This window comes from Myripristis murdjan, chromosome 4, assembly GCF_902150065.1.
Source record: "Myripristis murdjan chromosome 4, fMyrMur1.1, whole genome shotgun sequence".
In the NCBI taxonomy this organism is placed as follows: Eukaryota; Metazoa; Chordata; class Actinopteri; order Holocentriformes; family Holocentridae; genus Myripristis; species Myripristis murdjan.
The window spans coordinates 21,454,237-21,468,872 of NC_043983.1; the positions used below are offsets into that span (position 1 = coordinate 21,454,237).

Sequence of the window (14,636 nt, forward strand, 5' to 3'; positions counted from 1 at the left end):
GTAAAGATGATTAATGTAAATATGGCTGAAATTTAATACAATTTATAAAAGTTATTGCATTTTCTGAAATGTTTTCCAGACAGTTTAGACAAGACTAATTCTCATGAGTGCATTCCAACTGGTTTCCACTTTGCAGCATTTGTACCGGAAATCCTCAGGATTTGAATTTAGAAAGCAGGTACTGTCAGCCAATACTCTTTCAGTCAAACTTCATATATTTGCAAAAAACATAATGAAGATTACTCTTACGCTCAGCCATAGCATATCTGACACGGCACATTAATCGTGAAAATTATGACATATAAAAGACTGATGTTTCCAACTGAGATACCAAAATTAAGGATGATAGCAGGTGTTTTCCTCCTCATTTTGTTCCTCTTGCTACTTGAGCTTCCTTTTTTCCTCCTTCTCCTTATCCATCCCCCTGAGAAACTGCGGCCTCTGATCTCTGTGAACAGCTGCAACATGCCATAGACCTTAAGACCTGTCAGGCTCAGTCTGTGCGTGTGTGTGTTCGTGTGTGTGTGTCTTTGTGTCTGTCTGTGTGTGCGCACGTACGAAGGGAGAGAAAGCACTTTCGTACAAATTCTTGTGGTCAGCAGGGAGTCTGTGAAACCTCTTTAGTCAAGTATGCGTAGTGTCCATCAACATTGTGTGTGTGTGTGTGTGTGTGTGTGTGTGTGTGTGTGTGTGTGGGTGTGTGTGTGTAGGCTCTTCCTTCTACATGCCATGATGCTGCTTAGCATGTAAATTTTTGTATATGTGAGCGGAACAAAAACGAGAGATGGGGTGAAAGTGTGTCTTTGTCAGATACAACAGGAGCTTTTCTGTTGCCTTGCAAATGTGACAGCTGCATGTTTTCTTCTTTCTCTCGGTTTCTTTTTTCTGTTTTTCTCTCTTCACACTTTCTTTCTCTATAAACTCTTTCAAGCCTTCATTCCATCCTGCTTATGCAAGAGCCTGTGCGGTTTGAAGTGGGAAATATGAAGAGAAATATTAACCCTGAGAGATTCAAGTGTGGGTTTTACTGATTAATGGGATAACCTTTTTGTCCGTACCAAGCATGACGGCATGCACACATTTTCAGCTGCCCCCCTCTTTTTTTGCGAAAGCCTCATAACCATAAATCTCTGTGATCAGGAAAGTGTGTTTTGAGGGGGGTTTGTTTGGGGATTGGCTGGTGGAGGTTGGCAGTTGTGCCCACATGGGTCTGTGCCATCTGGAAGTGGTTCTGCTCGGTTCTACCCAGACTGAAGAGGCTTTGTGCTCAGTCCCAGCCAGGCACCAGTGAGTGGCTCCATAGGGGGGAAAACAATGGACACAAAAACATTACAAAACAAAATGGAAGAGGAAAAAAACAGCCCAAAGTTGTAGTGTACTAGCACACAGTAAAATTTGTTAGGTGCATATTTATCTGTGCGTGTGTATGTGCATGCATGCACATGTGCATATGTGTGTGCATATGTGTAACTGTGCATGTGTGTTTGCACATGAGTGTGTGTACACATTTGATTGTCTGTTTATATGCAAGCTAAGTGCAAGTGCAAAGTGTGCGAAGTGACCTCACTTCCCAGATTTCTTGCATGGCTTGCTGAAAATTAGTAGTTATGGATACTGACTTCCAATGATGCAGGGGCTGAGAAACATGCATGGGTATAAAAAAACAAATAGGGAGTCGTTTAGAAGAAAATCTGGTCTGAGGCTTTAGGGATAGAGGTCAGGAACAGGGTCAGGAGCGGTTAGTTGGTGCTGACACTATTTGTCTGTAACAACCGAGCAGAGAAACAGCAGATGTGACGAATACCACCATGAGGGGAAATAGCCATGGGAACAGAGGGATCACCCCACCACCACCAGTGGGGCTGTAAGCTCCAGGGAAATGGAGCTTGGCTGCTCTCCGAGACTCGTCCCGAGAGAGAAAGACAGTGACTGTGGGAAAGTTTGAGGAATCCTACAGTCCTGTATACACTCCCCCTCAGAACTGGTGTTTGTGTTTGTTTGTTTTTATCAGGCAACAACAAAAAAGACCCCTTATGTGGAGCTGTGCATGAAATGAGACTTTTTGTTTTGTTCAGATTAAGTGACAGTGAGGTTTACCTCGAATTAGAGGCAGACAGTGACATATGACCTCATCTTGGCTCTTGGATCTTGGCCTGTAACCCCTATGAGGTCAAGTTGAGTGCAGACTACCTTTGATTCGGGCAGGTCAAAGTGGGGACAAGGTAGACAGACAGACGGACACTGCACATACAGAATTAATAATCAGTGCAGTATCATATTGCAGGCAGTTCTACGTACTTACTGTACCAGCTGCCAGTAATTTTACACTTGTCGAAATCTGATTCTTTGTAAGGGTGGCACCATAGCAACTCATGGGGAAAATCTTTTCCTCGGGAGGCATCATGTCTAGGTAAAAAAAATGTGTGTTTGTCTGCACGCGTGTTGCCTACGCAATTATTTGTGTCCATGCATGTCGCCAGATACGTTCATGCATGTTCGTATTCATTAACAGCCCATGTACAATTATCTAATTTACTTGAGATGATGTAGCTTGTCTGCTGTGGGTGCAAAGTTTAGGTTGCGTCCAAATTCCTTCACCTCCAACTTAGTGAATGGAGGAAAGGAGGGAATGAGAGGAGGGGCAGAGAGGAGGGTGCAGGCAGAACAAGGAGGTCTTTATGATGACTGAATCTTTTCACAATGACTCATCATACTTCACAGGCCTGTTTCTGGCCTGAGGAGGCCTGCCCTTGTGTTTGCTGAATGACACACTGTATTTTCAGAATGTCAGAATGTCATGTTAGGATGTTTGGAGAAACCCCTCCCCCTTCGCTCCTGTCTTGCCCTCTGTAAATCTGATTGTCTCTCTCTTACATTCACACTCTGAAGTCAAAACATTCAGCATAGTCTCATAGTAAGAAGATACTGCAGAATAGTCTAAATGGATTGTTACAGTAGGAAGTAATGCCACTTTGATACCTTTGCGATTGCACATATTTGTACATATTATTGGTATTATTAGAAGTGAATGATGCATGCTTCTAAAATGAAGATCTGAGGATGTTAAAAGGAGTGGATTTCCACACCTCTGTCACATCACACACTAACATACATCCAGTACATGCTCTGTTGGCAGACTGCGCAGTACCACCACAAACATGCAGTATGGGAGATATGACATGACTCACCATGTTTTACTGATGTTACACAGAAACTCACTGATGTGGCTAATCAGTCATGATTTTTTTTTTTTTTTTTTAAACTCTGACTGGTTGAAAATGTGGCCAGGTAGAGTGAATGACACCCCCCACCATCTCCAATAACTACCACTGCTGTGCCCATGAGCAAGGCACATCAACCCCAGTTGCTGCTCAGTGACAATGTGGTTGTGCCATAGACCTGCCAGATGTGAATGCATGATACTATGTGTGAGGAATGATGTTTCTGAAAAACAGCTTGCATTGTCAGTCAACCTTGCTGCAGAAAACAATAGTTAAATAGTTAACAATAGTTTTCTGTTAAAAGACCCTAACCGTCATATATGAAATGTGTTTTTTTCCATTCTTTGTTTTTCTACTCAACATGTTTTAGTAGCCAAACATTCACTGCTCAAGGGGGGTTGCCTTCTTTGCAAATTCACTGTGCTACAGTGAAAACATAGGAAGTATCCAGTTAGTAACTATCCAGTAAATATTGTGCTAAACTCCACACATGAACAGTTTTGACTCAAGGATTACATGTAGTTGAGGGGAATTACACTGTCATAGAATTAGGTCCCTACAGAAAGGTTTACCCTGGATTATGGCTCAAGAGATAATAACATATCTTATGTACTGATAAATACAATTTTTTAAACTGTTTTTATTTATTTGTTTATTCATTTTTGCCCAGATTCCCGGAGTTTCCTGGACAGTATGAACCATGCCAGTGGCTCTACAGAGGGAGAGCTGTTCAGGTCAGAAGTGTCAGTCACTCCTTCTTCCTGTCAGAGGATCTTTGGCTCTGTGCACTCTGTGTCTCAAAGTAGCACCCTCTCACACACAGACAGGTATGTTAAGTACACACACACCCACCCACACACACACTCTAACTCTCGATGCCAGTGCTGCAGGTGGCTGTATATCTAGTGGGATAGTTCATGGATGGGTAAAAGGTGCTGTGTGCAACATTAAAGCCAATAAATCACTGCCACATTCATTTACATTGTTTATTTACCATAAATACAACAGATCACTGCCAAGAACCTTGACAGTCTTTTCTCTGCTGCTGTGTGTCACAACTGGGGTTGTTTTATTCAAAACAGGAAGGTGAACCCAAATGCAAAGACTGGAGGCAAAGCTTAAGTAACTAAAGTTGTTTAAGGAAGGCATTGCAGACTAGAGTACAGGAAATGGTGAGCAGAACAGGATGACTGACAGGAGAAAGGTGGCTGCCAGGCTAGATTGAAAATTAAACTCACTGACTATGAACTAAAAATAAACTGATAAACACACCTAATCAACAAAGCTGGAAGTGTAGGCAACATTTAACAGGAACGTTAGCAGATAAGAGGCTGGCAGCTACAAATGTAGACCAAAGTTAACGAACTGGTAAAGAACATTGACACAAATGCAGACTAATGACTAAAAAGAGACAGCTGGTGAAGGGACAGGGACAGAAAACTGGAGGGAAACTGAGAAGACAACAGGATACACACTGCAAGAGGAGGTGGAGACATATACAGAGGGCAAGGAAGATGCAGATAACAAAAGTGAGGCTGATAAGAAATAGGTGTGGAGCAAGGTCAGGAGAAAGGCAGGTTGAACTGTGGTTACTGGAGAGGGACACATAGAGAACACAAAAAGGCAAAACCAAACAGAAATCACTGATTTGTGACAAACCATTTTTTATATTACAAGAATACATTACCTTATTCCAGGATGATATTTCAATCAGCTTTGAATTATGATTAGCTTACCCTGTTTGAATGCATGTTCACTGTTGCCAAGGATGATTATCAAGTCATATTCTTGTTATGGCTCTTCAAAACAAACACCTGGAGCCACACCAGGGAAGGGGAGGGACAACAAGTAGTAATGTCCACTGTGTAAGGAAGCAACAATGTTTATGGGCAAGGTGGTTTTAATTTTGTGAAACCCAAAATGCTACTCACAGCAACTTTGAAGTGAGAGGTTATGTGACAACATAAATTGGTTTTAGTGTTTTCCCTTATTTTATTATAAGCTTTGAAATTACATATGACAAATACCGATGAGAGTATCATCTGGTTAAATAAATAAAAAAGGACAATATATTTAATATATTCATTTAGCCCTCGTTCTTACCTACAATATTCTCTGTATTTCCCCTGTAGCCCAACCCCACCTCCAGTGTGGCAAGACAGGACTCCAAACTCCTTGAACTCTTCCTTTCAAACCCAGCCATCACCTCCTCTGTCCCTAAGCACTCCCAATGCCCACAGTTCCCCTCTGGGGGCTCTCAAAGGCCTGGGAGGCCCAGAAGTCCACAGGGAATCAGACAACACAGATTTGTCTTCACTACTGTTGGGGAATGGCAGCTTGGAGCACAGCCTTCTGGAGGCGGTGGAGGGCCTTGGTGATTTGAGCCTGGGACTGCGAGACGGCGGCCTGCCTCCCTCACTGCCTGAGAAGAGGAGAGCGGGTGAGGGGGGAGAGCTCAGCTCCTACTCTCCCTCCCTCAGTGGGTTTTCGAGCCCTCACAGCGGCAGTAGCCTCAGCATCCCCTTCTCCTCCTACATGACCCCTGACCCTCTGAGAGGACTCAGTGGGGCCCCGTTGCCCGGAGCAGGTATGCCTCTGCCCAAATATTTATAGTCGAGGTAAACTACAAAGTTATGGCATATTTGAACCACAGAGAGATTAACATCTAATAGAGAAGTGTTTATCTGTGTCTTGCAGACTTGGGCAGTAAGCAGGACACTGTGAAGTTTGTTCAGGACACTTCCAAGTTCTGGTATAAGCCAGATATCTCCAGAGATCAAGGTAAATATTGGTGTTGGACAGGAAAGTCTCACAGCCAAGTACTACCAAGCAGATAACATGGCCTTGTGCACAGGTTCCCTCCAGAACAAAAGGAAACGTGATGATACCTGTGCCTTCAGCTAATCTTTATTTTCTCCCTCTGTTGATCTATAGCAATTGCAATCCTAAAGGACAGAGAGCCAGGTTCTTTCATTGTCAGAGACAGTCATTCATTCCGAGGGGCGTATGGACTGGCTATGAAGGTGGCCACCCCTCCTCCCTCTGTTCTTCAACAGAGTAAGAAGGGTAGGTAGACGATGGAGAGAATATACAGAATGCTCTGTTACCACACTAATTTGCAGAAACTGTCTTCCATTTATGAAACATATCCACATAGTGATTATCTAGATTTCATTAATTATTTTCTAACTTTCTAACTGTATTTTCTGAGCTATTGATATCGGAATAACCGTTTTAACTAAGAATGAACTTTATTTTTAAACTGTAAGATATTTATTTATGGTTTTTAGATTCCTAAAAGTTGTGAAGAAAGTTCTTAAAAGTTCTTAAAACTATCAGGGACATACACTATGTATCTGTACCTGAAATATTATTGAAGTACATTCCAGATTGCATCTTCATCAACCTGCTCATATTCAGTCTCTCGCTTAATCTGCAGTGGGAGACCTGTCCAATGAGCTGGTGAGGCACTTCCTGATTGAGTGCACACAGAAAGGAGTGCGCCTCAAGGGCTGTCCCAACGAGCCATACTTTGGTGAGGATATCATTCAGTGTTCATTACTATTCTGCTCTATGACCTCGGATGACCTCAGATAGATGTGAACTGACCTTGTGAGCTAGGGTGTGCAGGATTTCAATCCAAACCTCAGTCTGGGTGGTTGTTATAAGGGGTTAGATAGTCTTTGACATGGCCAATACTTTTATAAAATAATGACAAAACAGTCATTAAGTCATACTGAGATCTGCAACTATGTTACGGGCTCTCACTTAAGTCAAACATCAAAGAAACAGAAATCAAAATAGTGCACAATACATTTGAACTGAGCTACATTTGACCACTTTAAGTTTTGATTCATCTCCTGTGCCTCCCCCTGTTGGTCAAAGTTAAGAGGTGCAGTAGGTTCATTACTTTTCCCTCTCGCTGACAATGAAGTTTTCTGTCTTTTATTGTTAGTGTGATTTGTGTGTCTGCTTGCAAAATGTTCATTAAGCATTCTTTTTTTTTCTTTATCCTGCTGTTGACAGGAAGTCTCACTGCGCTGGTGTGTCAACACTCTATCACCCCTCTGGCGTTGCCCTGTAAACTCATCCTGCCTGACAGAGGTAGTGAATGTGTATGTGTGTGCTGTTTGTGATCACGTGTGTTGCGTACAGGTGTGTGGGGCAAGGTACCTGTAAAATACTGAAGAGGAGATAGATGTGCACATCAACCAGGAGAGAAATGTGCTGGAGTGCTCAGCCTCAAAAAACAACACACATTAAAGACAAAGGTAGCACATCCAAAAAGTACCAGGTTATGGCAGAGAACTATATAGCCTCAATACTGTATACGATGAAATGCATCAATGTTATTTTTTGGTTATCCAATAAAATTAAGTGGAAACTTAGTACTCTTCTGCCATACTCTGGTATTTTTTGAAGGTGCTACATTCCCTAATACCAATAATATATTGTTACCATATAGGCATCAAAGGATATCATAAGTCTTAAATCAGTGTAACAGTGTGAAGTTTTCTTGTTCTTGTATAAAAAGGTTTACAAAAGAAATCTATTTAGCATGGTCTAACCCTAAAATAAACTAAAATGCAATAAATCAGATGAAAGCGTGTGTGTGTGTGTGTGTGTGTGTGTGTGTGTGTGTGTGTGTGTGTGTGTGTGTGTGTGTGTGTGTGTTTCTGAGTTTGCGTGCAACCCTGCATTTAAAAAATGTGCATTGCTAAAATAAATTCAGCTAGTAATTCTTTTGGTTGTATATGTGCTTCCAGACCCGATGGAGGAGCTGAATGACTCATCTCAACAGTCAGCCACCAATTCAGCAGCTGAGCTACTCAAACAAGGAGCAGGTAAGAGATGACACATAGCCTACGGCCAAAACTCGGTGTGTGTGTTTGTCTGTGTGCACTCAGATGTGTATTTAGTTGTCTACATTTGTCTGTACTGTATATTATGTTTACACATGGTGAGCATAAACTCTATAATTAATTATACAGTCCATGGTAGTGATACATTCACCCTGACAATTTGTGGGATAACCCTTTAAATGAATAGTTCACACTAAAAAAAAAAAAAAAAAAAAAATGTGGTGATTGTCCTCTCGCCCCCGTGTCAGCCAAAACTGGCGGTTGTAGGATCACCAAACTCACAGTGATTTCCATATTTTCACCAGGCTCTCCATTCAGGTTGTTCCATGCGGGTAGTGTAACATAAGCGGTTTACATAAAAATGATTACAATGGATGTCTTACAATACAATATTTATTATGTTCTATATTTTTCTCTTGCTCTCCTCACATGCTTACCCTACAATAGTAAGCACAACCAGAGCATCATGAAATTATATAAAGGATAATCAAAGGCTAATAAATTTAAAAAGGAGTAAATATGGGACTGGTGGAGCATTACAGGTTATGCTGCACAATCTGGAGATATTTGATGATCATTTTATATTTCACTACTTCAGTGATGTGAAGTAGTGAAGACTGAGATCAGACTATGGGAGCAAAATCGCCGTGTGTTTGCTGGTGCTTGAAACGTCAGTTAAGTGTCAGCTGAGATGGGCGGCAAGTAAATAATGAATGAATATTCATTTGGGTTTAACCATGCCTTTAATTTTGTGTGTGTTATTGTGTAGCCTGCAATGTGTGGTACCTGGGCTCCGTGGAACTGGAGTCACTGACGGGACACCAGGCAGTTCAGAAAGCAACCACTCTGACCTTGGCCATGGACCCCCCGCCAAGCTCCACAGTGGTCCACTTCAAAGTCTCCGCACAGGGCATCACACTGACAGACAACCAGAGGAAGTGGGTCACACACAATCACACATGAATTCAAATAGACAGAAAGATATGGAAAGACATAGAAAGATATACACTTGTTTGTCTCTGCATTTCCCTCAGGCTATTCTTCAGGAGACACTACACAGTCAACACTGTCATATTCTGCTCTCTGGACCCGCAAGGTCGCAAGTGAGTAATCTGTTCAGTGTTTGGGGGACTTAATGGGCTGTGTTTATACATTTGATGGCCAGTAATTGTCTGATGGTTGTGTAATGTCATTCTTTCCAAAACAGATGGACAAGAGACAGTGGTTCCACTGCAAAGTAAGTCCCCTTTCTCATGTCTTGGTTCCGCCAGTCCTCCTCCTCCTCCTCCTCAGTGTTTTTAATTTTTCTCCCACTCTCCTTTAGTTTTCCTTTTTTTTGGCTTGTTCTCCATTTCTTTACTTGTTGTTCTTTCTATTTGAGTTACATTGTGTGTGCATGATTTCTTTACAAATTACTCCAAAAGTTGGCTTCTTATATGAATTATGTCTTTGCCAACGTTATGAAGTGGTTTTTCTTCATAATGTTGGCAATATGTTGTCTTGATTCTGCTCAAACCTTCCATGGAGAGAAATTATGAGTGAAAAGCAGAAGCCTCTGGGCAAAATAAGTAGCACCAATATATAATGTGAAATACCGCAAATTTACCTAATTTTTGCTCTAAATCATGAACTATGTATGTAAGAGACACAGAAGCACACCCATATACAGTACTATACACTATGTGGCCCAGCAGATTTTATCCCTGATAAACTGTAGCAATGCAATGCACAAATGAGTATCAGTGATGAAAAGCAGGGTGGTTTGTTGTTTAACAAGATAATGGGAAGGTAATTTGTTCAAAACCCAAAACAACAGCCAGTCCATGTTCATCAAGAACCATGTAACCTTGAAGTAGACACTGAAATACTACCTGGTAACCCACTGGAGTTGGCTCTGCAAAGATACTTAGCTGTTCATGTATATATTATACATAATATATGAGCACATATAATTGCTCTGTATAGGAGTGTCAGTGTAATGCATGAAAAATAAATGAGAAATGTGTCAGCAAGGCGCTAAAGGAGAAAGCTGGCAAGACCCTGCTCTTGTATAAATTTCTCTCTCTCTCTCTCTCTCTCTCTCTCTCTCCCTCTCCATCTCTCTCTCTCTCTCTCTCTCTCTCTCTCTCTCTCTCTCTCTCTCTCTCTCTCTCACTCACTCCCTCTCTCCCAGGATCTTTGGTTTTGTGGCCAGGAAATCTCAGAATGGGACTGAAAATGTGTGCCACCTGTTTGCTGAGCACGACCCCGAGCAACCAGCTAGTGCAATCGTCAACTTTGTCTCCAAGGTCATGATTGGCTCCCATAAGAAGTAGGAGAAAGACTCCTGGGTGAAGAGATTTAACTCTCCCTGCAACTTTACCCTCCAGGCCCACACACTACGAACCCAGACCTTCTGACACTTGGTCCTGTTGGTAAAAAAAAAAAAAGAAAGAAAGAAAGAAAAAAGCACTGTGCCTTTGTGTGGGCTTTGTGTGGACTACTCTGCAGGATGCCACCACTGGAGGGAGCCACTGCAGCTCAACTGTTAGTAGAGTTCAACAGTGGGACTTGCAACTCCTACAGCCCCTCAAGTGTGGACATGATAACTACTTACAGACCTGTCATGGAGAGTTTGTTGTATAGAACCATAGACACTTTTTAAAGCAGAATTTAGCATGAATGTCAGATTTTGACATGATAGTAACTGCATTCTTTGACCATTATTTTGTACCTTACTCTGTGTACCATACCGAATTGTCTCCACTTAGTCTAGGCAGTCAAAGCTGATACATAAACACACATACTAATAACTAAACCCGGAAAAATAATATGCAGTTGGCAGATAAACATGTTTTCCTTGTGTGGGACCATTCCTCTATATCCACAGAGCCTTATGGGTATCGTTATATGTCAGCCTTATGAGAAACAACCATTTATACTGTCACATGACACCGTCACTTTTGGCACTATTGATAGACAAAGGCAATAATGAGGTTGCCTTGTACTTAAGATGGATATATCATGTTATGTTTATATATTGCTCAAAGTATTTATCCCTTATTACAGATGTGTATAAGTGATTCTTTTTTTCTAAATACTTGTCATATATTTTTGTATATTAACACATACTGTACATTAGTTTTGAAAGCAGTGTACCTCAAAAACATGCCACGTATTGTTGTGGAGACTCATATGTACTTGCTGTGTCCCTAACTTAGCTGTCAAGACAAGATTCCTGTATAGTTATTGTATGAATAGTGTAAATCTGGCTGTCACACTGATTGCTATTATGAATTATCATAATGCTGAGGATTACGATACACTTTTCCTATCAGTTCCTGTGATAACAGACAAGATTTTGGTCCACTTCAGCGTCTGACCATCCCCAAAGTAGCACTCCTCCCATCTGAGTCAACCTTTTGTCATGTAAATTAATGTTGTTCAGTTATTACAGCATCAGTAATTTTGAGACCTCATTAAAAACCGCCTTCTACAATCACATTTGCTGTGTAGTTAACAGTTTTGCCAATAGATGGCGTTAACCCATCACTGAATAACACAGGCAGCATGTTGCGTCCAAGCATGAATTAGATGTGTGCGTGTATGTGTGGGTAAGCACGAGAATGTACAGAACTTTAGGTATTTGACAAATACCCAGCTTGAGGACGGAAATTTGTTTGCTTTTCAGCTTTTCACTTTCTCTCTCTCTCTCTCTCTCTCTATTTCTGTCTATCATAATCATACACGTTTTGTACCCAGAAACAGCTGCAGATTTGTCTCAACAGGTCCACACACACTGGTGGAAACGCCCCCTTAAATAAACTTGGCAGTGTGTGTCCAAGACGTGTGCACGCGTCTGTTTGCACACAGAGGGACAAGATGATGTTCACGTGTGTAATAGGTTTCATCACTCCTATAGAGAGAGAACGCTGTTGGCTGTGAGGCTCAGTTCAGCCTTCTGGCCTCTATGGAGAGAGCAAGCACAAGGACAGGGACTGGGACTGGGACGGATTAAAAAGGACACACTGCAGTCTCACAACTCAGCCGCCTGCTCTCTTGCTTGGCCAGAAAACAGAGGAACAGTAAGAGGGGGCAAGGGGTGGGCGTAGTGACGGTAATAGTGTGTGTGAATGTCTGCATGTGGGGTGGTAGTGGTGGATGACCTCACCATCACGTGAAACTTTCCCACAGCCTGCACACAAAGAAGGCCGTCAAAAGGTAAAAAGGATGAGGAAGAATTGAAATTTAACAGTGTGTAAAAAGCAGCCAAAGTGCGGAAGAACGGTTACTTGAGGAAAAAGGAGTTGGGGGAGTTGTCTTCTCTTTCTATACAGAGATTTTTTTTTTTTGGGTTGATAGAAGGTATAGCAGTCTTTTGCCCAAAATGGAAGAGGGAGGCGCAGAGAGAGACAGAGCGAGAGAGAGAAGAGCAGTTGTCTCCTCACAGTAGGAACCCCGAGTTTGGCTTGTGTCCTCTTTCTGCTGAGTCACCTGCCGCCATTTTGTCCCCTGGACCTCTGCTTGCACTTCCTGCTGCACTTCCTGTCAACCGGCCCGCAAGCACCTGGTGGCCCGGCGGTTTTCATAGCAGCCGCTGGACGACATCACATTCCTGGCATTGCTTGCTCCAAATGGTGTTTGGAAATCCAAAGGCCAGCTTCCGTTTGGGAATGCCTGCCTCACAGAGTCTCTCTCAGCCTCTGATCCCTGGCCTCCTCTCACTTTATTTGAGTTAGCTATTTAAAGCCCATGCTAAGTGTGCTGCTGCTCTGGCTACACAGGGGAGCAAACACACACTCCAACTCACACACTAAAACCACACTGGCCCACACATAATCCCTCTCTCTATTTTTAATTTGGTGGTCAGAGGGGACTCAGCCTGCAGGACTGACTGTGACCAGGTTGACAAAGTTGCTGATTTTCTTTTTCTTTTGTCGCTGCACCAAATTTGGCAAGTTTGAGATTAACCCCCCCGCCACCACTACCACCACCCACACACACACACACACATGTACACACAACTATTCAAGTGAGCATGAGCTCAGCGTTACTCAGTATCAGATAATAAAGGCTTGCTTTGGTTTTATGTGGGGGTCTCCTGAGACTAATGCTTGAAACATTACTATACCACAGAAAACAGGCTCTGACACGCCAAAGCACTGTGACACGCACACTCTCAAACTCTTTGACACACTTTTATATACACAAAGTTCACACGCCCACGGCTTACACACACGCACGCATGCACACATACACACACACACACAATCACACACAAACACACACACTTAAAGATTTCAAGCCTACGTGCTCTCAGGCACATGCTGAGAAAGCAATGCCTTTATGGCCTGCCTCTTCATTGCATTGTCTCTGGTATAACTGAAACACACTCACTCACGCACACACACACGCACACACACACACACACACACACACACACACACACAAACACAAAAGGCCTGGGTGCTTGGGTATCAGCGTCAGTCTTAATGAACCTGTCTCTAGGGGGCGGGGCCGGGGTAATGTCCCACACAAAGAGCTCCCGCTGGGCCACAGAGCCAACCAGAGGCCAACAGATTAACTTTCATTACATCAGCATCCCCACAATACACTTAATGAGGGAGGGATTGTGTGTGAGTGTGTGTGTGTGTGTTGGCTCTCATACCATTGCATCACTAATTAAATGGGATGACTCACTTTTGCTGATTCAGTGTGTTCAGCTGCAAGCGCTTGAGCACACACAGTAAAAGACGTGCACCCTCAAATGCATGCGATGCGTTCTTAACACCACGCAATTTATGTGTCAGTGTAGGTTTGTTGCCAGATGAGTGTGTATGTGATTGTGATTGTGATTCTGATTGTGAGTGCGAGTGTGCGTGTGTCAGGCCCGTCTCTTTGTGTGTCTCACTGTTTCCTGCTTCTTTCTCTCCAAAGCGTTTTATTGGACATGACGTGCCTCTGGTTCAAGTTTCAACTTTTTTTCATCTTCAGTTTCAAACTCATTCTTTCTCCTCTTTCTCTTTTATTTCCTCTACTTTATTGGCTCTTGCGCACTTATAAACTTTACAGAATGTGGGAACAAAGTGGTCAGTGTGTGTGTGTGTGTGTGTGTGTGTGTGTCTGCACAGAAGAACACATGCTCCCTGTCCTGTCTGGCTCCCTGCATCCATCTGCCTCTTTCACCCACTTTCTCTCTCTTTCTAGTTCTCTCTCATCAGTATTCCCATTAAATATTTGTACCTCATGAGCCATCTCCCGAGAAAGAATGTAATGAGTTTTTGGATGAAATGACCCAGATTTCTTTCTGTCTGCTGCTGTCAAGGAAAGAAAACAGAGCATAGAGGGGGCTGGGTTGGAGGGACTCAGAGTCAACAAATAAAATGAATGAACTAATTAATTTGAAGGAGACAGAGAGAAAGAAAGAAAGAAAGAAAGAAAGAAAGAAAGAAAGAAAGAAAGAAAGAAAAGGAGATGAGCAGAGAGAGACAGAGAGTGAGAGCTAATGAGAAAATGAGAAAGGCAGAAAGTGTAAAAATAGAACGGGGTCATTTGGGATGGCTGCACAATGGGC

The 14,636-nt window shown here is 42.5% G+C and overlaps 1 protein-coding gene across 1 annotated transcript in view; it reads left to right on the top strand.

The window, feature by feature from the left end:
* The window catches only part of LOC115358297 (tensin-3-like), a 35,101-nt gene extending 23,537 nt beyond the window's left edge, over positions 1-11,564 (top strand). Inside the window, exons 17-27 of the mRNA XM_030050203.1 lie at positions 3,892-4,048; positions 5,354-5,808; positions 5,919-6,002; positions 6,156-6,287; positions 6,661-6,756; positions 7,248-7,325; positions 7,988-8,065; positions 8,853-9,021; positions 9,118-9,186; positions 9,291-9,320; positions 10,257-11,564. Coding sequence (XP_029906063.1) covers positions 3,892-4,048; positions 5,354-5,808; positions 5,919-6,002; positions 6,156-6,287; positions 6,661-6,756; positions 7,248-7,325; positions 7,988-8,065; positions 8,853-9,021; positions 9,118-9,186; positions 9,291-9,320; positions 10,257-10,398 — 1,490 coding nt within the window. The 3' untranslated portion in view covers positions 10,399-11,564. The remainder of the gene's footprint in view (positions 1-3,891; positions 4,049-5,353; positions 5,809-5,918; positions 6,003-6,155; positions 6,288-6,660; positions 6,757-7,247; positions 7,326-7,987; positions 8,066-8,852; positions 9,022-9,117; positions 9,187-9,290; positions 9,321-10,256) is intronic.
* The last annotated feature ends 3,072 nt before the right edge of the window (positions 11,565-14,636 follow it).